A 23,550-nucleotide genomic window follows, 5' to 3' on the forward strand; every position below is an offset into this window, starting at 1 on the left:
TGCTTTAGCAGGAAAGATTTGTGGAATAATAGCAGAGAGGAATATGCCTTACCTCTTTCAGAAGCCCCTCTCCTTAGCAGACTGGAGCACTTGCAGTGTTTAAAGTTTTGGACCTAGCTCGATAAATGCAACACGATAAATTGTAGTGGAAAGAGGTTACTCTGCTGCAGATCTGTCACTATATTATGTAAGACTTCAAAAGGTGGGTCTGGTATGAAACTTCTAAGATAGTGAATCCTGTTCCATTAGATTAGTCGCCCCCCCCCCCCCCCCGCCGGCAATAGATTTGAAAGATAATGGTCTGTGGCCACTATGTGTACATTTGGCATCTGCATAGAAATGTCACAGATCTTAATTATCTTTTGGCCCATGCTTACCATGATTTTTCTGAGGTATTCTCTCCTTCCATTTCTGCATGAACATCCACTTCTTTATTGAGGTTAAAATAAGCCGAGTCTGGTCATAATGTCCAAACTGATCAATCTATTTTCTTCAAATATTCTGAGATCTCTAACTTATTTCAAACCTTGGGTACAGATCTTGGCATGTTTGAAGCAAGTAGGTTAGACTAAAGCGAGATTGATCAGTTTGGACATTATGACCAAACTCAGCCTATTTTAACTTGGATAAGAACTGGTAACGCTCTCTTGGGGATGGGAGGCATGTACATTGCATGAAGTCCAGATTTAACTGAGGTTCCACGCGATGTCCGAACTAGCCCATGGACCCTGCTAAGTTGGCAAAGAGGCACCTTTTAACGTGGTGATTCTCTTTATTTAGCAGGGGGAGAGTAATTGGCCCTATCCATCCCCAGCACAGTACCTCCAGTGACTGTTGCTGGGGTCTATCTTACATTTCTTTTTAGATTGTGAGCCCTTTGGGGACAGGGATCCATCTTATTTATTTATTATTTCTCTGTGTAAACTGCCCTGAGCAATTTTTGGAAGGGCAGTATAGAAATAGAATGAATGAATAAATAATAACATCTGTCTGACTCATTGCAACCTTCTTAGTTGATCAAAGTTAGGTTACCTGATATGTTGTGGCATTATTTATGTTAACTAATGTTGCAGCCCATATTTGTGCATCTCTCTATTTGCCAATCTGGGATAACACTTCAAGCGTCTGAAGCAAACTCTAGTCCATGGAAGTTTCTGCTACAGTACAATTTGTTAATCTTTAAGATACTGCAAGCCTTTATTGTGTTTGCTAGAGCAACCTAACATGGCAACTCTTCTGGAAGGCCTCAGAACTGCAGCAGTGGATTTTGCCAAGTAATCACAAGTGATGTGTAGGCTTTGCCTTACTTGATGCCTTAGCATCCATTTCAGAGTAGCACACACTGCAATTTTTATATTGTTGGTATTTAGTCATAAAAAGATCATGCCTACTGTGATGGTAGAAAACAGATCTGAAGCTGTGGTGAGGTGGGAGGATTTTACCAGATTGATCTACAATATTATGTGCAGAAAGAGGATTGTGTGAATTTTGCACAAATGCAGAATCTATTTATTGGCACTGAGCTGGTATTTCATTGAAAAATTGATTCTTGCTTTATAGATGTATTGAACAATGTGAAAATTTCTCCCAGCTATTTATGCTCCAGTTTTCTCTTTTAAGCCAAATCACGGAAGCAGAATAAATTACAGATGCTAAGCAGATGCACACAAACGTTGTTTGCCTCATTGTCATTGTAGAATTTGATAACATTTGTATTGGTTTTCTAATTCAGCAAATGGGAGTTCTGTATAATAAAGTAAATCAATTTCTTCTAAGCATCATGTTTAGCATTAACACACTTTAGAAAAACGTTACTGCTACTCAGACGTATAATAGCCCTTGATGCTGCAAATCTGATAGTCCTTGAAGATGGAAAGAGAGAAAGCTAATTTGACTAGTTAACTGCAGATGTTGAGATTGTGTTTGCTTTCCAAACAGTCACAGCCCTGGGCATAGTTGCACCCAGTGCAGGGAAGGCGACCCAAAGGGCTGGGTGGGGGACATGGGAGGAGACAGATTCACTCCATCTAAGGCTCAGGAAATAGCTGCTGGCAGGACCAAGGCAAACCTAGGCAGAGATGAGGGCAGTTAACAAGAGACAGAAGAGCTGATGGCCCTTGGATTTGTGGCGGAAGCAGGTGACTTCAGAAGTGAGAAGCTGGCATAGAGCGGTTGTAGAGGGAAACGTTTACAGTTTCAGAGCAGGGGGTTGATCTGATTTGGGGATGAGGCTGCAGTCAGGAAAACAGGGCACCCCTGGGAGTGAGCAGCCTCCTTGAAGGGCTTGGTTAATTCAGAGGTTCTCAAACTTGGGTCTCCAGAGTTTGGACTGCAACTCCCATAGTCCCCAGCCACAATGTGACTGGGGGTGATGGGAGTTGTAGTTGCACAACATCTGGAGACCCAAGTTTGAGAACCCCTGGGTTAATGTATTAGACTGATGTTTATATCGCATTAGCCCCCAAAAGGGTGCTCTGTAGTGGTTGTCTTTTTAAGACTTCAGTGCTAGTGGGGAACAATGGCACAGAAAGAAACTGAGCTGTGAGTCGGGAAGCCCTCCGTGGGAACCCTGCCCTGAACTGGCCTTCCGCCAGGGGCTCTTAGGCAACCTCTCTCTGCCTTAGTTCATCATTTGCAATACAGGGATAACACTGGCTGACTTTAAAGGGTGCTTGTAAAGATTACCGAGAAGGAATGAAATGTGTATGACGTGTTCTCAATGCTGTAGAGCACCATATGGCTGTGGCGTGGTCAAACCTCACATGTATGACAGTGAATTCCATAAATTAATTTTGCCTTATGTGGAGAAGCGCTTCCTTCTTCTGTCCTGAATCTCCAGCCAATCAACTTCAGTGGGTAACCGTGAGTTCTGATATGAGAGGAGAAAAAAACCTCTTTTTATCCTGCTTATGCATAATTTTATAAATGTCTACTATGGGTCTCTCCCCCTCTGCCTCTTTTTCTAAACTGAACACTCCTAGACATTTTCGGCTTTCCTTGCAGAGAAGGTACTTCCAACCCCTGATCATTTTGATTACGCCTTTTCCAGATTTACAGTGTCCTCGGTCGTCTTTTTTTTTTTTTGAGATAGAGTAACCAGAACAGTATGCAGTGGCTGACTTACTGTGAAGCATTACATGACCTTTCAGCATAACGTTTATGCAGTTGCGCAAGAGTGCTATTGTGCTGATCGCAAGAATTGTGCAAATGTGGTTGGCAACTGATTGGAATGATGGTCAACAGTTGCACAACTGTGGTTACACAATTATTGCAATTAGCATAAAAGCATGAATATTGCCTTGCAGGGTGCATGTAATGTTGTACCATGTGTTCGCCAGTATTCCAAGTATGGTCTCACCATACCTTTGTGGACAAATGCTGGCCAGTTTTCTGTTTCTGTTTGCTTCCTGGCGTGGAGTTCACCTTTTTACAGCTCCATATTTTCCTTTGTACCTTCTATGATAGTTGGAATTCTCCGTCAGAGTGTGGAACCCAAAAACACTCCTGAGAAGTTCTGACTACTGCTCAATGACTGCTGGATGCGTCTTAGATAAATTTGCTTCTGCTTTTGCATTCGAAATGTCATTTTCCTTTTTTAGCTGCAGCGTTGTCATGTTGGTGCTGTATTTAGTTGTGATTCATGATTACCTCCTAGATCTTTGTGATTTCCGCCAATGCTTCTGTCTGTCCCAGTGTCCCTCCTTTTGAGATTCTACATTCTCCCCCACCCTATTTTGTGTCTGCCCCTTCAGTAAATACAGCTTTGCAAGCGAGTATTCAAAAGATTATTGACTGCCCATAACTACTTAATAGTGATACAGGGAGCAAGAGAGAGGACTGAAAAGAGAGTAGAAGAACGTTTTAGTTTAGAAAAAAGGCGACTAAGAGGATAATGATTGAGACTTATAACATTATGCATGGTGTGGAAAAAGAGTGGGGGAGACATTTCTTCCTTTCCCACAGCACTAGAACCTAGAGTCATCCAGTGAAACTGATTGGCAGAAGACTGAGGACAGACACAAGGAAACACTTCTTCATGAAGTGCATACTTTATGGGAGCTTAAATGGCTTTCAGGAGGATTAGACGTTCATAGGGGCCAAGTCTATCAGTTCATAGACTTGGCCTCTATGAACAGAGTTGGAGGTGTTTCAACAGCTCCTAGTTTTGATGGCCATATACTACCTCTAGTTTGAGCAGCCGTGTGCCTCTTGATAACACTTGCTGGGAGGCAGCAGTGGCAGGGGGCTTATTTGCCTACATTTCCTGCTTCCAGGTTGCCCAGAGCCATGTAGATGACCATTGTGGGGAACAGAATGCTGGACCAGAAGCATCTTTGGTCTGATCCAGCATCGCACTTTGTCTCATGCCCTTTGGTTTCTTCTCCAAGCAGTTTCAGGAAGTGCAGAAGGCAAAGTGTATTAGAAATTGTGTTCATCCGTAGAGCAGGGTTGGCCAACCTGGGGCGTTCCAGCTGTTTTGCAGCTTTCATAATACCTGGCTGTTTGCTGTTATGGTTGGGGCTGATGGGAGCTGTAATCCAGTAACAGCTGGAGAGCCTCATCCCTGCTAGAGTCAGGTTGATCTTGGACTCCACTAGTTGCTGCTCTCTAACCAAGACACACCAAAACCCTCAATTCCATTTTTGTAGTAACGAGGCTAGTTCTGCCAGTAAGGTTCTTCGCAAGATCTCACTGAAAGTTGGTACTTGAGCCAAAAGAGTTCCAATCTTAAACAATGACTCCTTATATCTGAGCATGATTTAACAAAAATTGATGACAGATGAACCGATGGCTATGCCTTGGTTGCCATCAACGCTGGTATTAATTTGTTCCTTCTAGTATAAAAAGCAGTGGAGTATGTGAGGAATAGCCCCTTTATGGAGAGAGAGAGAGAGAGAGAGAGAAGCAATAAAAGGCAAGAATGCTCTGCTTTGCTGTGGAAGCAGGAAGAGATGGAATTTTAATGTTAAGCAATTATGCAACTATAGAAGAAAAATCATTGTCCTGAGGAAACTGTGGAGGCCGCACTATATTTTTGAGAAAATATAACCCACTGCTTGCAACACTCATTTTTCACTGAGTGAAATAAAGTCTCCCTGCTTTATGGCCATTTTGAGAGTGTTTTACCTAAATTGGTTTTCACTATGACAAAAATGGGCAGAAAAGAAAATTAGGCTGGTAGTATTTTTCCAGCTTCATTTTCTCAGGATCCAGCTTTCAGATTAATGGAAGGGGGTGAGGCATGTATTTTTCAGCTCCAATGGCTCCCTAATCTAAGAAGAGTAGCATGGATGGTATCTCTAATGGCAGAGAGGATGTAGTTCAAATTCAAATGATGCTTTAAAGAAGATGAGGGGAGTTGTTGCAGTGGTAAAATGGATTGCTGGCCTCATCTGATGCTAAAGCATAAAAACCGGATACATAAAAATCCTAAGATTGGTTGTGAATAAAAATCAGTGGAGCACGTGATGCACAGGGCAGGTGGTGGTGTGTGTGTGTAAGTGAGCCCTGGCAGTTTTGTGCAAGAGTGCAGCTGTGCAGCTACTTAAAACAGTGCGCCTGCACTCACCCAGTGCTACTTAATTGTTTCCAGGGTAAGTAGCATTGTGCAAGTGCAGGGCACGCTGTTTTAAATAGTTGCGCAATTGTGCTCTTGCACAAAACCACCAGGGCTGGCTTTACCATTTGCAGCAGGAACACTGGCTTGGCTTTGCACATCATGTGGTTCAGTGATGATTTTTTTTAAAAAATGAAAATAAAAGATTGAAAAAACACTTTAATTGTGTTTTTATTTAAACTGGTTTCTTTCCTTAATGTGCTTTTAAAAAAGCTGAACCCGTATAGCTTGGTTTTAAGAAGTGTTAAAGCAAAGATATAATCATAAATAGGAATTGCAATTTCTAACTCAGGCTTGCTCAGTTTCAGTCCTCCTGAAGATGTTGGCCTACAATTTCCATAATCCCTTATTGGCCACTGTGGCTGGGGATTATGGGAGTTGTAGTCCAAAAACTGCTGTGGGGCCAAAGTTGTGTGGGCCTGTTCTAACCAAATACAGCAGTTTATGGAGATGAGAGATGTGTTGATGGCTACTGATCTAGTTGAGATTACAAGGGAATTAGACAAATTCATAGAGGATAGGGCTGTCAATGGTTACTAGCCTGGATAGCTGTATATTTCCATCAGCATCAGAGGGGACATGCCCATGGACACCAGGTGTTAGGAAACGCCAGTGAAAGGAGGCATTGTCCTCTTTCCCCCAGTTACAGGCTTCCCAGATGCTGGCCACTGTGTGAAGCAGGATGCTGGACTAGATGGGCCTTTGGCCTGACCCAGCAGGGCTTTTCTGATGTTCTTATGGGATAACAGACCTGATCAAGCCCCCCCCCCCGCCCTCTCTCTCTCTCTGTGTGCAAGTTTGTGTGTACACAGAGTGAGTATATGAGTCAGGCCCAACCCTCTCTCTAAAAAGCCAAGGACAAAGAAAGTCATGAATAGAGGACTGTTTGTGGCAGAGTAGATCTGGACTCTGGTGATAAATGCAAGGAGGGAAAGACAGCAGAAAATGAAAAAGAAGCAAAACTGTTGGAGCAGAATCTTTCTGAAGTGCTTCCACGGGCAATAGAGGCAATTGCCTGCAGCTTTGAATCCAGGGGAGTGGCAGATCTTGGGGTGGGGAAAAAGTTTTTTCTTTAAAAACACCCCCCCCCCCAAACTGCTGGTGCTGGCGGTGGCCAAGGTGAGCAATTAAGCCTCTTGCTGCTCCTCCACCGCAGTGAGGAGGATAGGCGTGGCGAAAATGAAGCCCCGCCATTTTACTTCTAAATGATGCTGCAGTGGCGTGCACTCATTTGGGAGGGAGGAGGGGAGCTGGAAGGAGCTCTCCCTCGCTATTCCTCCACGCAACAGAAGCTGCTTTAAGGTAAAACGGGGGAACTTCCTCCCCCATCACAACCCTCCCAGGCCCTGCTGCAGCCACCCCATTTCTGCCACGCAGGCAGCGGCATTTTAATGTAAAACTTGCCTCTTGTTCCCCGTTCCCCACAGCAGCCGCTGTGTGACCTTCACTGGCTGCTCCCTGTATTGCTGCAGCGGCATTTAGAAGTTTAAAAAGCGGGGGGGGGGGGGGGGCGGGACACACTTCATCCTTGCCTCCCTTCCCCTCCTTGCTGGGGCGGTGGGGGTGGAAAATCCTTGGCTGCCTATGGGCAGCAAAAGGCTTAACCCGCCCCTGAGTGCTTCAGTTTCTGATTCTGAGTGTACCCTCCATTGATTTGAGATCCACTTAGGGAATTGTACAGGTGAAACTCGGAAAATTAGAATATCGTGTAAAAGTCCATTAATTTCAGTAATGCAAATTAAAAGGTGAAACTGATATATAAGACAGACGCATTACATGCAAAGCGAGATAAGTCAAGCCTTAATTTGTTATAATTGTGATGATCATGGCGTACAGCTCATGAAAACCCCAAATCCACAATCTCAGAAAATTAGAATATTACATGGAACCAAGAAGACAAGGATTGAAGAATAGTACAATATCGGACCTCTGAAAAGTATAAGCATGCATATGTATTCAGTACTTGGTTTGGGCCCCTTTTGCAGCAATTACTGCCTCAATGTGGCGTGGCATGGATGCTATCAGCCTGTGGCACTGATGAGGTATTATGGAAGACCAGGATGCTTCATTAGCGGCCTTCAGCAATTCTGCATTGTTTGGTCTCATGTCTCTCATCCTTCTCTTGGCAATGCCCCATAGATTCTCTATGGGGTCAGGTCAGGCGAGTTTGCTGGCCAATCAAGCACAGTACACTGTATACTTTTCAGAGGTCCGATATTGTTCTATTCTTCAATCCTTGTCTTCTTGGTTCCATGTAATATTCTAATTTTCTGGGATTGTGGATTTGGGGTTTTCATGAGCTGTACGCCATGATCATCACAATTATAACAAATTAAGGCTTGACTTATCTCGCTTTGCATGTAATGCGTCTGTCTCATATATCAGTTTCACCTTTTAATTTGCATTACTGAAATTAATGGACTTTTGCACAATATTCTAATTTTCCGAGTTTCACCTGTAGAAGGGAAAACCTATCATGGCAGCAGGCTATAAAAGAGATTCCATTTGGGAATGTTTTGAAGAAGCTTCTATACCTGGTGGGCAAGATGGTAATGAATGCAAAATGCAAGTGATAAAATTATTGTAAGTATTTGTTAAAAATATCCAGTATTTGTTAATAATGCAAGCTGGTTATTAATTTGTTTTAAAAGTCTGTTTGGTGACAGTGGTTGTCCTCTTTGTACAGTATGGTTAAAATATCCCCCAAATATCCTTGATTACTTGTTGAATTGGAGATACCTCAATGTCTTCACAGATATCTGCTTTAGATCACTTTGGTACTAAATCAAATGACCAAATCATCATTTGACGTGAATTTAGTTCTAAAAAGTAGCTAGAATTTAGCTATGTTGTTGTACGTTTCAGGATGTAATGTGTTTTGGTTTTGTGTTTTATATTTTAATACTGTAAAAAGTAGTAAAAAACCCAACAACCCTCTGAAGCAGAAGGCAGCAATTTGGCACCTGATCTAAAACACCTGAGACGTTTTCCACTCTTTCTCTGCCCCCCCCCCATTCCCCTGTTACAGATGCTCTCTTCTCACCCTGAATTCCTACACTTTCAGGTAACAAAAAGGCAGAGAATTTTCTGGTCTCAGTGGCATGTTAATGGTGGAGGGTAGGATGCAAGTATGGATAAGAGCCGGTCTCCCTGCCCCCACTGCAATGAACGCACTGTTCATCTTACTGAGTAATGCAGCTGGACAGGTGCAGGTCTTCACGTGCAACAACAGAACCAGTTCATGATGTGCTGGTGTATGGTGGGTTTGCAGAATACAAGAGTTTTCTTTGCTAGCTGTGGGACTCAGGTGCTCATGATCATGCATGCCACTGCCTGTGCAGTCCCAGCTCTTGTTCTGTTACTTAGCCCCCCCCCCCCTTTTTTTTGCTCCGATAGCACCTGTGAGATAGGTTGGAGGGGGCTAACAAGTTTCTGTATTGTCCTTTGGCAGAGATGCATGATGGGGCAAAAATGTCCTTATGGCAGCGCGGAAGATCTGCTTGAGCAGACTGTTGTGACTTATGTTGTTGTGACTTTTCCTAGGATGCCTCTTCATTGGACACTATCAGCATCAGTGACTTATCGTGTTGAACCATGTGTATTTATTTCTTTAAAGCAGAAAGAGGAGGCAGAGCCAAGAGAAGTTGTCAAAACACAGCAGGCTGCTTTTGATCATTATTATGGTAAATGTGGCTGTAGTGAGTGGCTTCAGCACACAGAGAGCCATTGGGATGGCTTAGGTGTGATTCAGTGGTAGAGAGCAGGCTTTGCCTACTTTGCATATTGATCTTCTTCTTTGAAGATCCCAGGTTCCGTCTCTGGCATCTCATTGGCAAAGATGTCTGGGAGCAGAGCTGGGAAAGACCTCAAAGCCACTGCCAGTCAAAGTAGGCAGTGCTGGCCTTGAAGGTCTAGTGGCTGCTTCTCGTAGAACACCTTTCCACATGTTCAGATATTCAGATTTCCTTCCCGCTTTGAGATTTCTTTCTTTTTGAATGAATTAGAACTTAATTTCAGGTAAATGTGTTCAGGATCCTCAAGCTGGTCCATTGTGGCAAATGGATAGTAGTAGCAGTGCCTACCATGATGTCAGCTTATACATGGACTCATTAGGTGGCCTGGGGCTCCTCATCCTCTTCCCCATTTGCAACATGGGTATGGCAATATGGAGGCAACAACCTCATGGAGTTATTGTAAGGATTTCTGAAATAATGTATGGAAGCACTTTGAATTCCATATAGCAGGGGTTGCTATAGGTCCCCAGATGTTGATGGACTACAACTCCCATCACCCCCGAAGGCCATTGTGGCTGAGGATGATAGAGGCTGTAATCCAACAATATCTGGGGAACCACAGTTGGGAATCCATGCCGTATAGCACTATAGAATGCTGATTATTTATTATTAATATTTGGAAAATTGAATTTAATCTTCTGATTAGATTCAGTTTCCCTGACTCATAGGTGTAGTAATGACTTCTGTGGGGTGATTGTGACTGAGTCTTTGGAAGATTCACTTTTCTCTTTGATTCCTGCTTGAAGCTTCATTACTCAACTATTTATTAGGCATTATCATTAACATTCTAAATAGTAGCAGAATAGACTGTTGAGCAGCTGGCTGCAAGCTGTAAAATCTTAAATGCTGGCTCTTCTCTCTGTGATATTTCAGCCACCAACAGGGAGTTGGCCGTTGGTGCAAGATACACCTTCTGTGCTTCCAGTAAAAAGAAATAAAAGTTTGGAAAAGTGTCACGATTTGCACCTGAGGCTACAAAAGCCCTGTGCTCTTGAGCTGATTTCCCCTCTTGCCATGTTTTTCAACTTGTTCCGCCCTCAGGCTAAATTTGGTGGAGGCCTTTGTGGAAGATGCAGAGCTATTGCAGTCCCTTCAGGAAGACCTCCGTCGCTTCCCAGACTTCAGTCGGCTTGCAAAAAAATTTCTAAAGAAAGCCACTCTGCAGGACTGCTACAAAATCTACCAGGCTGTTAAACAGATACCTACCGTGATTCAGGCACTGGACAAGAATGAAGGTAATGTGTTTTTCTTCATGCTCTAAAACTCCCTTTAGCATACCAAGTTCCTTCAGCCAGCCTCATAAGACTTGGTTTCTAGAGCCCTCACTAAATTTGTTGCCCTTCTCTGAACCCATTCCAGTTTATCATTGTCCTCTTCAAAGTGCGGTGCCCAGATCTGGACACAGGATTCAGAGGGAAGTCTGACCTGTACAGAACGATTCAGTCTCATGATCTGAACACTGTGCTTCTGTTAATAAAGCCCAGATTGCATTAGCTTTTTTTGCTGCTGCATCACACTGCTGGCTCCTGTACAATCAATCCTTCATCCTCATAGCAACTGTAGCCTTGTGTGCAATGACTGGGCAAGCCCAGACTGTTCATCGAGTAAAATGTCTGTCCTACCATTGCATTCCCATCGCTCACCATTCTACCCAGAGGAGCCTTTTATCCTCATAACAGTCTTGCAGGCTAAGTTAGGCTGAGAGAGAGTAGCTTGCCCAAGACTTCCCACTGAGACTCATTGCTGAGTACAGTTTTAAACTTGGGTTATCCATAACCAGGGCTGGCCCTTCCATGAAGCAAGGTGAAGCAGTCACCTCAGGCAGCAGATTATTGGCATGCCAGCGGGCAGCAAGATACCCTCCTGCCCCTCCTGCCACCCGCCCCCCACAAAGTAGAAGGGAAGAGAGTGTATGCAAGGGGGCAGTTGGAGATGTGGGGCTTTACAGAAAAATTCCCATGCAGCCCAGGGGGAGGGGATTTTAATAAAACTTGCATTATTTTATTTTAAACCACCCAGATTGTTCTAATGCCATAAATAGATTATGATCTGATATATGTTTTTGCATTATGTAAGTGTGTGTGTACTAGGGATGTGCACTAAACTGGCTTGGCCTGTTTGGTTCGAATTTGAACCAGCTTCGAACCAGGGTGGGTAGGTTTGGTTTTGGTTTTGCTCGAAACCCCCCCTCCCCAGTTTGGTTCAAATTCAAACTGGTTCTAAAAGTTTCTACATAGGGTATAATGGGAACTCGAACCGGCCCATTATTCCCTATGTGAAGCACCTTGGGGCACAAATAGGTGCCTACCACCCACCCCTATCAAACCCCAAAGCAATTGGACACTCCTGTGATTGATGAATTTTTGAAGATTCCCCCCCCCCCCAGTTTTTGCATTTCTCCCACAAGGAATAATGGGGATTTGAGGATGCCCCATTTCCCCCCCTTTGGGGGGTACCTGGGCACCCCAAATTTGGTCTGGGGGCACGGCAGGTTGTGTCAGAACTCCCCCCCAGGCAGCCCCAAGTTGGTGGGATTTACATGTTTTCCCCCCAGGAATTTTTTAGTTCTGGCCTCTCTTAACAGTCTATCTCAGAGTGGATTCTCTGGTTTGTTTATAATATTATGAAAAACTCTTCAGAATGGCTGCCTGGGGGGAGTTCTGGCACAACCTGCTGTGCCACCAGACCCACTCTGAAGTGCCTAGGCACCCCCCAAAGTGGGGAAATGGGCCGGATGGGCCACCTCAAACCCCCATTGTTCCCTATGGGAGAAATGGGGGAAAATGCAATTTAAAAATCACATAATATTCCCATTGCTTGGGGGTTCAGGGGATGGTGGGCACCCATGGGTGCCTACCACTCACCCCAGGTTTGTGCCCCTAGCAGGCCACACTACCAACACACAGTGACACAACTAAAAAGACACCCAGCTAAGAACCAAAAAACCACCACAGAAACTGACCTGCTGCTGTCCCCGCACAACTGCAAAGCCAAGGGAACCAAACAGCACAGACTACACAACAGCCACACAAACCAACAAGAGACCTATTACTGCAGCGCAAGGCATTAAAACCAACCCGGCATCACACAAACTGCAAAGAAAGAGGGGCAAGGCAAACACATACCATGGTGAAGGAGGAGAACTTAAAGTAACACACACCCTTTTTTCTGCTCTTCTCTTCGGGCATGTGTTTTGCAAAAATACAACCAGGTCTGCCAAGCAGACTCTCACCACCACCACCAGCAGGCCAAAAGAGAGCCAAGGAAGACTGCAACCACAGTGCTAGGCCAGAGGCTTGGCTTCAAATACAGGTGAAATTTGTTATAATTGTGATGATCATGGCGTACAGCTCATGAAAACCCCAAATCCACAATCCCAGAAAATTAGAATATTACATGGAACCAAGAAGACAAGGATTGTAGAATAGAACAATATCGGACCTCTGAAAAGTATACAGTGTACTGTGCTTGATTGGCCAGCAAACTCGCCTGACCTGACCCCATAGAGAATCTATGGGGCATTGCCAAGAGAAGGATGAGAGACATGAAACCAAACCATGCAGAATTGCTGAAGGCCGCTAATGAAGCATCCTGGTCTTCCATAATACCTCATCAGTGCCACAGGCTGATAGCATCCATGCCACGCCGCATTGAGGCAGTAATTGCTGCAAAAGGGGCCCAAACCAAGTACTGAATACATATGCATGCTTATACTTTTCAGAGGTCCGATATTGTACTATTCTTCAATCCTTGTCTTCTTGGTTCCATGTAATATTCTAATTTTCTGAGATTGTGGATTTGGGGTTTTCATGAGCTGTACGCCATGATCATCACAATTATAACAAATTAAGGCTTGACTTATCTCGCTTTGCATGTAATACGTCTGTCTCATATATCACTTTCACCTTTTAATTTGCATTACTGAAATTAATGGACTTTTGCACGATATTCTAATTTTCCGAGTTTCACCTGTAGGATTTGAAACTCCCTCCTTTGGTAGCCTCCACCTTTGCCTTCGCCCCTGGCCAATATGGTGCCATTTCTCAAGGACTGGCACCACTCCAGAGCCTACCAGAAAGCCGGACTTATCTGGCCAGTCAGTAAAGCATGAGCTCAGCAAAGGAAAATCAAGCAAAACAAGTGACATAAAATGGAGGATAGGACCTAAAATGGCCTCTAGAACCTTGAAACTGGTTCAAAGAGGTTTGAATTCGAACTGGGTCTAAAAGGTTCAAAATACTGTATAATGGGGACTCGAACCAGCCCATTATTCCCTATGTGGAGTACCTAGGGGCACGAAACTGGGGTGGGTGGTAGGCACCCAGGGGTGCCTACCACCCACCGAACGCCAAAGCAATCAGACACTCCTGTGATTACTAATGATTTTCTGAAGATCTTGTTAAATTTTTGCATTTCTCCCAGAGGGAACAATGGGGATTTGAGGATGCCCCATTCCCCACCTTTGCAGGGTGCCAGGACATCCCAAAATGGGTCTGGGGGTACGGCAGGTATGGCATCAACTCCCCCTAGGCAGCCTCAAATTTGTAGGATTGATTGTTTTTTTTTTTTTTAAAAAGAATGTTTTCCTTTCATTGCAATGCATAGGAGTATCTCCCCATTCATATGTAGAACTGTGTTTGACCTTAATTGCTGTGAACTCAGAGTTCACAGCAATTAGGGTCACTCTCACTGTTCTACTTATATGAATGGGGAGAGACTCGTGTGCATTGCAATGAAAGGAAAACATTCTTTTAAAAATAATTAAAATAATAATAATAATCACCCCTGTTCATAACCAGTTGGTATACACTTTCCACCAATATATTGACTCTTGGAATAATTTCCTTTCCTTTTTCCTGTGGAACTGTGAAGTGGAACTTGCTGCCTGTTCCATTCAGTTCTTGGGCTATCGTTAGGAATACATACAGTATGTCCTGATAGTAATGGCCCCTCATGTTCTAGATTGGGGTGCTCAACTCAAATGCCCCAGTGGGCTGAACCCCACCATGACTCAGTGTGTGGGGGCTGAGGTCAATTTTTAGGCCCTAAATTTAGGGTATTGGTTATTAAATTAATATTTAATTAATAATAAATCAAATTAAAATGCATTTAATTAAAAATAAACTGCGAAAGCTATAGCAGGGCAAGATTAATTAAATTGAATTAATCCCCCCGCAACTCTCTGTCCTCACTGGCCCTGGATCCTGAGTCCCTCTGCTTTGGTAGCCAGCTACTGAGGGCACCACATGCCATCTCCCCAGCTCCCAAGCCCTTCTTGTCTCCTTCGAAGCCGGGGGCCTTCTGCAGCGGGTGGCTTCTGGCCCTGACAGAGGGCTTGGGAGAGGGGCGGGCGGCAGGAGCTGTGGCGAGGCCGTGCCTTCCCCACCACTCACCCTGCCTCCCAAGCCCCTCCACCGCCGTTGGGACCAGGAGCATTCTGGGAATGAGGGCATACTTGTGCCCTGTGTCTTTATCAGGGCACATGTGTGCCTTTATTGCCAGAACGCTCCCGGCCCCGAAGGAGGCCGATTGATGTGGGTGTGTGTATGGAGCTGAGTGGCACCTGGCGCCTGCAGCTACCCTTGACTAGAGCAGAGAGTCTTGGTTGCCAGGGCAAGCGGCTCTGGGAGGCGAGTGGCGCCACACCCGCAGCAGCGCACCTCCTCTCCACTGCTGCTGCCCGCCTGTGGGAGGTGAGTGGTTGCAGTGGCCTGCTTCCACCATGGGCTGGTCAAAACATGCCCGTGGACCTATTTTGTGCAGCCCTGTTCCAGAACCAAGGAAAGTTTGCTTGAGTGTGTTCAGCCAGTCCAGGATGCTCATAAATCATTGCTGTAATTAGTCAATAGCTCTTACTCATGCTAATGCCATCTCTTTGCCTATCTATCTATCTATCTATCTATCTATCTATCTATCTATCTATCTATCTATCTATCTATCTATTGCATTTATAAACCGCCCCATCCAGCCTAATCCTATTGCTGTGCCCATCTAGCCTTGACCAGTGGGGAAAGGCTGCTTTATTACCCAGGGTTTAAGCTTTTTTATTATTAAATAAATAGGAATTGTTGCTTTCCCCATACTAATTTATGAAGTGTGCTGTTAAACATTCCCAATTTTTTGTAAATGATTTTAGAGTGACATTTCTCTAGCAGCATTTCTACCCAAGACAACCACAGGGCTCTGTGGTTGCCAGGAGTCGACACCAACTCGACGGCACAACTTTACTTTATGAACAAAATGTCCATCTTTTTTCTTGCAAAAATAATAAGCATGTCTTTGTAGCTTGGGCAATTTAAGATTGTCATTTTGTAGCCAAATGCAGAATGTCAAGATCTTCTTTGCTCATTAAGTTAACAAAAGAGGTGAACTTTGCTGACCTCTGCAAATGTTCTCTTCTGATTGTGCTGGAAGCTGAGAAAATTAAATAGGAACTTCTGATTTAAAAAACTCATTTTAATTTGGCAACCTGAGATATTTGTTGTTTTTGCTTCATTTATATAGTGTTTGTTATCTTTGAAGATTGGATATTATTGGTTGCTTTTGAAAGTATAGAGCAGGACACTTGAATTGTATTAAGGGCCTGTCTTTAACAAAATGGAATTCAAACATGAGAGCTGAAGATCCAGAGTGTGTTATTTTATTTATTTATTTATTATTAAAAATATTTATATCCTGCCTCTCCAGCTCACTGCTGCTCGGCGCAGCTAAGATAAAACACAATAATATATAATATAAAATAAAGCAACGAAGCAATAAAACTACAATAAACATAACAGAATGTGATAATGCACAGTAAAAGACAGTAGCAGATAACATAGCAATTAGACATGATAAAGTAAGCCAGGACTAAAAACTTAATTAAAACTGGAAACTCTTTTTCAAGAAAATACTTCTTTTTAAAAGGGAGACTTTGAGGTTCTTTTTAAAGCTAATTAAAGAGGGAAACTGATGAAGTCTGTTGGAAGGGCATTCCAAAGTTGTGCGTGGAGGGCACTCCTATTTATTTTATAGGACCAGAGGACCTCAGTGGTTTAAGCAAACAGTTGGATAATCTGATGGTAAATTATATCAAGGTTACTTTATTTTGATATACGACCCTCAGTTTGTGTCTGTTACATAGTTTTGGTTAGTTGGGAATAAGGGGGATTCCCGAATATTCCTTCCACTTCTCCTCTGGTATATGAATTCAGAAGAAGTCTTATTTGGTGTAAAGCTCTTTATTGGGTGATTTCCCCTTTTGAGGACATTAACAAAACCTAAGTTAGACGTAGTGACGTACTCCAATGGCCTAGGTAGCTTGCTGTTCTTCTCCAAGGTGGACCTTCACATTAGGAAATAATTAGAGTGAACGTAGGGAACGTCTTAATATCTTAAGTCAGACATTATTCCATCTAGCTCAGTATTACACTGACTGGCAGCAGCTCTCCAAGGTTTCAGGCAGGAGTTTCTCTCAGCTCTACCTGGAGATGCCAGGGATTGAACCTGGGACCTTCTGCCTGCAAGCAGATGCTCTACCACTGAGCGGCCGCCCCATCCCCTGAGGGGAATACCTTACAGCTGAAAGTGCTCCCATGTAGTCATCCATTCCAATGCATATCAGGGTGGACACTGAAGAGGACACTTCATTCTCAGGACCGCTGCTAGTGCAGGATGCTGGCAAGCTGGGATTTGGCCCTGTAGCACCTATGTGAGCTCCCCCACTTCCCCGAAAGATGCTTTATAACATTATATTGGTTTAATTGAGCAATGCAGTTCTTATGTGTAATGTGTTGTATTTTTGGCAGGGAAACATGATATGCTATTACAAGCCGTGTTCACAGCGCCTCTTAATGAGCTACACAGCGATTTCTCCAAGTTCCAAGAGATGATTGAAACAACTTTAGACTTGGACAAGGTAATCTCTAAAAGCAGAATAACGGGTGGATACCACCTGGTTCTATCAGTCAGATGCTGTGTAGGATATAATGCCGTATTCATAGTATGCACAACTAATTTTTATTAAAAACAACCCCTTTAAACCTCTTACTCCAGGCAATTCAGAGTCCAAAAACCTACAAGCCATACAGCACTAAATAATATAAGCGAGCAGTTACACCAAGGCTTGACAAATCTCAGGTTCCAGGGAGCCATGGCACCTAAACTAGGATATTTGGAGGTAGAGTTACTGAATAGAATCTTTATTTTTTCTAGGCAGCCCTGTGGTGTTGAAATTGGGTAACTCAGGCCTTGACACACTTTCTTTGAACCTGGGAGCCAGCCCTCAAATCTAGGGGCCAGGCAGTGGACACTTGATAAAATGACGGACAGTGACGGACATCATGATTGGGGGGGGGCACTTGGGTGTCTTTTTATCCACTTTACAAGCAACATACTTAAAATAGATAAGCTCACTCCCCCCCCCGCCCAATGGTGAATTTGTTTATGCAGCCTTCATTTTCTTCCATTTTCTTAAAATGGAGGGGAGGGGAAATTCCTTAAATGGAGAAATGATGTAAAATGTAATGTGTGATCCATATAAAGAGATGATAAATGTCTTCTGCTTGAAGTCCTTCTATGAATTCAGTTTTATGAATTATGAACAGAGGTTCTTAAACTTGGGGGGTTCTCAGAAGATGTTACAACTCCCCCCTCGTGGCTGGGGATAATGGGAGCTGTAGTATAATATCCTCTGTGGGCCCAAGTCTGAAAACCCTATTCTGGGATTTGTCCTTACTTTATTTCTCCCCCACCCTCACCCCAAAAGCTTCCAGCTGCTTTGCTACTTCATGTAAATGTGTGTTTTTTGTATTCAGTAGTTTTAAAAAGTGGATATTTTTAATGAAGCCTCATAAAACATGCTATGCCAGGTTTTCTTGGCATTTTCAAATGCATAGAAGTTAATTAAAGCTGATGGAGAGGCAGCTGTGGTTACTGGAACCGTATACTTCCCCCAGAATGAGAACCTTGCACATTGAGGTTTTACAGACTTGTGTTTTGGCTTTGAAACCTATAAGAATATCTCATTCTCCTTTTTAATAGAGTATGGTAAAGCTACATGTTGTCATAGCAACAAAATTATATTGGTAGCCTGTGCTGAGTAAACTTCCTGCTTATGGGCTGAGGTTTGTAGAGCCACAGAGATATGTTGCATTATGTAATATGTGTGTGTGTGTTTATAGAAGTGTCATTTGTGTATACTGCACTTTGTTTTGCAAATGCACACCTTGTTTTTTCATCTTTAAAAAGATGTCCGAGGCGGTTTATGCATGTGTTTAAAAACAATATAACAATTAACAAATAGTAACACAATCATTAAAAACAGTAACACAATAATTAAAAAACAGCAGCAGACTAAAATCTGTCTTCAAGTCTGAAGCGATAACTACAACATGGGCAAATCATCGGCTTGATGAAACAAGACAATGTTAACATTTTTGCTGTTGTGTCAGAAGAGAGGGAGGAAGAACACACCTTGGGAAATTCAGAGCCTGGGTGCTATCCCTGTGAAGAACCTGTGTACCTTAACCAGGAAACATAAGAAAAAATTCCTTCCCTTAAGGAGCTTGCAGTTTAAATCTTGATAGGGTGAAATAACAATTGTTGGAGACTGGGTGAATCTTCATAACTTTTTAGTTTAAAAAAGATGACGGGGGAGAGATACGATAGAGGCTTATAAAATTATGCATGATGTGGAGAGAGATAAGTCTTTCTCTCTCTTTTACAACACTAGAACCGGAGGGCATCCTGTGAAACTTCCCAGTAATCTAGGACCTACAAAAGGAAATAGGTTTTCACACCATACGTGATTAATTTATGGAATTCTCTGCCACAGATGTGATAGTGACCAGCAGCTTGAATGGCTTTAAAAGGGGTTTGGACAAGTTCATGGAGGACAGGCCCTCAATGGCTACTAGTCATGATGGCTATAGGCTATTTCCAGGTTCAGAGACAGTATGCAGAATATTCCGATGCCCTATTCCTAAGTACTAAAGCTGTCTACCATGTGCGTTTTGTTGAATGATCAAATGCCTTTTAATTAAACTTACATTAAACCGAAGTACTGTCTTCTACTGCATAAATATGCCTGAACTGTGTTGAAGGCCCTGCTCAGAGTGTCTGCCATCTGTAGTTAGTCAGGTGGAGACTGGTGAGAGAGCTGGCTTAGTTTTGGCGCCCTATAATTGGAATACCCTTCCCGTAGAAACCAACTTGGATATCTTCCTGGCATTAGGCGCAAAGACTTTTATTTGCCCAGACATTCAGCACATTAAAACCATGTGTAGCTGGTCTTGTTAAACTGTAGGAGTTGGGGCTGTAGCTCAGAGCATCTGCTTTGCATGCAGAACATCCCATCTTCAAACCCTGCCATCTACAGGTAGGGCTGGGAAAGACTCCTGCCTGAAGCCAGGGAGAGTCACTGCCAGTCAGTGTAGACAATACTGAGCTCAATGGTCAGTGCAAGGCGGCTCCCTATATTCTGCTTGAATTTACTGACTGTATGGTGTCTTCTAGGGATATGAACGAATTGACTTATTCAATTGGTTTTGTGTCCGAATCTGTCCCCCTGAATCACCCCGGATTCAATTCAATTCGGATTTGGATCAATTCAGGCCACTTGTACAGGTCCTAAGGGCACCACATTCGGGTTGTGGGTAGGTCTGCATGGGTGCCACCTACCATCCAGATTTTGAGGCGGTGGGGCACTTGGTTGATATTTAATAATTTTATTTATTTATTTTTTACGGATCATACTGTGTGGGAGGAGGCAATGGTAAACCCCTCCTGTTAATGGTAAACCAGAGAAAAACCCCTCCTGTTAATGGTAAACCAAAGAAAAACCACAGGGCTCTGTGGGCGCCGGGAGTCGAAATTGACTCGACGGCACACTTTACCTTTACCTACTGATTTTATATATTTCCACCATAGGAAATAATGGGGATTCAAAGTCGCCCTTTCCTAACCCTAATGTGGATCCCCAGTTTTAATTATTTTTTTTAAAGCTAAGCTCTAGATTTTTAAAGCCCTAGCATAGAAGTGGAGTTATGGAGCAAAATGTGCGGTCACTATTTTTCAAGTGTTTGGATTCTTTAGTGTATAATAACTTTTCCTCATAATGAATTGCTATGAGGATTCATTACACACCTTCATTTCTTCTGTTCATTTTGACCCCACTGCTTTGCAGGTGGGGTTGGGTATTAGTGGCATCCCATGTACCAACTACCCCCCATCTCGCAAGCCACTGGGTACTCAGTTTATATTTTAGGAATTTTTGAGGTGTTTAGACTCTTTTGTGTGTAATGAATCCTCATAGGGATTCATTAAGATGAAAGGTTAATAGATACCAAAGAGTCTAAACATTTGAAAAGATTCCTAGAACATAAACTGAGTAGTACCTCACTGCTTTGCGGGTGGGGGGGTGTATTTGGCACATGGCAGTTGACACTGTCCAAAGACAGTCAAAATGAATAGAAGAAATGAAGTTGTGTAATGAATCCTCATAGGGATTCATTGAGGAAAAGTTGTTATACACCACAGAATCCAGACACTTGGAAAATAGTGACCACACATTTTGCTTTATAACTCCACTTCTACAAGGGCTAGAGCTTAGCTTTTTTTTTTTTTTAAATTAAAGCTGGGAATCTGGGGAAATTAATAGGAGGAATCCGAATATCAAATTGATTCAAATCGAATCTGGCATGATTTGATTTGGACCTGAATCTAGCCAATGGACCACAGGAGTGATTTGTTCTGTCTCCAAATCACTCAAATCAGCTAGATTTGGGTACAAATAGATTTGTACCTGAATTGATTCACACATCCCTAGTGGCTTCTCTCTATTTTTATGTATACTGTCCTCAGACCTTTATATTGGATGGCAGTTTATAGTTAGATTTGCATATTAGCAAAACCTCTGTATTAGGGATGTGCAGAATGTTTTGATGACAAAACGTTTCAACTTTGAATGGGCTGTTTCAATCTGGAAGCAGAACACCCTCTTTTTAAAAGGGCCTGTTTTGAGCTCGGAGCAGAACAACCCCATTTTGAGTGCCATTTTTGAGGCCTATTTTTCCCTTGCTGATTGGTTTTCTGGCACTGGTTTCTAATTGGCTTGCAATCGGATTTTATTTATATCTATGTAAACTGCTTTAGAAATCTTGGTTGAAAAGCGGTAGATAAATATTTGTTGTCGTTGTATTTGATCTTCTTGGTTGGCTTGTTATCATAGAAATCAAGTGTTGTCATGGGCAACTGTACCCCCATTGGCAGGGAGGGGGAACACAAAAGGAGTGAATTTCAAAATGTATTTAAAGGGACTGGGAGGCAGAGAGAGCCCTTATGCATCTATTGAAGAGGGTACTTCAGGAGAGGAGGAAGGTAGGCTTGATTTTGTAAGTTTCTTTTAGCACAGCAGTATAATATGCTGTACTGTTGCTGCTTATAACTATGGTATTGCTGGATCTCAGATTGACAAAGGCAGAAATTGGATACCTACCTTCAGTTGTGGTTTTCTTTGTTTGTGAGATAGTGTTGTGGCAAGAAATGGACAGTGGCAGAGGTGTGTGTGTGTGTGTGGGGGGGGTGTATTTCTTGATGATTGCTTTGATGAGCTCCATATCTGACCCTGAGACTAACTTTTGCTTCACTCACTTCTCTGGTCTGCACTGATTGCAAGGTGTACTCAGTTAAAATGTGGCTGAAGTTGCTCTTGTTGAGCTTATGGCTATGCTTGCTATTAAGGGTGCTGCTGTGGCAGCTGTTGCAGTGCTAGCAAGTAATGTAAGGAGTCATAATTGCGTGTGAAAGAAGAACTTGTGCCAAAGATGCTCCTGCATCGCAGGCATTGTGGCTGGCAGTGGATTGATACCAAAGTGGGTTGGGTGGTACAGCATCATGGGTGCTACCTACCACACAACCCACAAAAGTAATGGGTAAGCGAGTGATTTAAAGCAAAATGTTAACCTTTCCCCCAAACCCCCATAGGATCCTATGGGGAAAGGTTAATTTATTTTCAATTGCCCGCTTGCCCATTACTTTTGTAGGTAGGGTGGGAGGTAGCACCCATGATGCTGTACCACCCAACCCATTTTGGTTTCCTTGGAAGCTACCCGTGGGGAATAACGGGGTGTTTCATGTTTTCCCATTGCTCCCTGTGACCCAAACATGTGAAATGTTTCAAGGTTTGTTCTGTCAAAACAACTGATTTGACCGCTGTGTCATCAAAATGTTTCAGCTATCTGCATTTGTTTCGAGCTCGAAACAAGATGCAGAATCTGTTTTGTGCACATCCTTACTCAATATAGTCTCCATGAGAGTCTATAATTTACTTAGTGAAAACTTTCACCCATAGTCAGAAGGAAAGACTGTCTTTAATAGTTTTCCCCCATTTCCCATTACAGAACCAAAACAGGCTCAAGACTAAACAAGTGTGTCTTTTACCTGGCTGTCGCACAGATTTTTAAAGCAGCCCTCATTGATTGGTCTATTGAAGATTTAGTTCATAGAACTGCCAATTATTTTATTGATGCAAGTTCCTCAAAAACCCACAAATGTCCTTTACAAACCAAGCAAAGACCTTTTTACTTTTCCAGGCCTTTTAAGTTAAAGTGTGCTGCTGAGTCAATTTTGACTCCTGGCGCCCACAGAGTCCTGTGGTTTTCTTTGGTAGAATACAGGAGGGGGTTACCATTGCCTCCTCCCATGCAGTATGAGATGATGCCTTCGGTATCTTCCTATATCGCTGCTGCCAGATATAGTACCAGCAGGGATTCAAACTGGCAACCTTCTGCTTGTTAGTCAAGCATTTCCCTGCTGTGCCACTTAATATTGTTAACTTGAGATATTTTGATACTGCTGCTTTTCATTGATTCTATTGATTTTGAGCCATTTTGTGGCTCCAAACAAAATGGTGGCTGGAAATGGTCTCCACGGTCATTTCTGGCTGTCTCTGACCCACGGATATGCAAGTTCGATGTGGTCCCCCCTCCCCCCCGAGTATGCAGAGGTTGGGTGTCTTTTTTTCCAACTGCAGATACGTGGATCTGTGGATAATGAAGTTCTGCTGTATAAATGTTCGTTATTGTCAACTGGATTCCTGTAGGCTGTGCAGTGGGTACTCCACGTGTGCTTGCTATTAGCCCTTCTTTTGGGATCTCAAAG

At 43.2% G+C, this 23,550-nt stretch overlaps 1 protein-coding gene across 4 annotated transcripts in view; it reads left to right on the forward strand.

Moving 5' to 3' along the window:
- MSH2 (mutS homolog 2) overlaps positions 1-23,550 on the forward strand; it is an 88,375-nt gene that overhangs the window by 37,042 nt on the left and 27,783 nt on the right. For all 4 annotated transcript variants that reach the window (XM_053243687.1, XM_053243696.1, XM_053243677.1 and 1 more), the window contains 2 exons: positions 10,453-10,646; positions 17,199-17,308. In XM_053243687.1, the coding sequence (XP_053099662.1) occupies positions 10,453-10,646; positions 17,199-17,308 (304 nt within the window). The remainder of the gene's footprint in view (positions 1-10,452; positions 10,647-17,198; positions 17,309-23,550) is intronic.

This window comes from Hemicordylus capensis, chromosome 1, assembly GCF_027244095.1.
Source record: "Hemicordylus capensis ecotype Gifberg chromosome 1, rHemCap1.1.pri, whole genome shotgun sequence".
In the NCBI taxonomy this organism is placed as follows: domain Eukaryota; kingdom Metazoa; phylum Chordata; class Lepidosauria; order Squamata; family Cordylidae; genus Hemicordylus; species Hemicordylus capensis.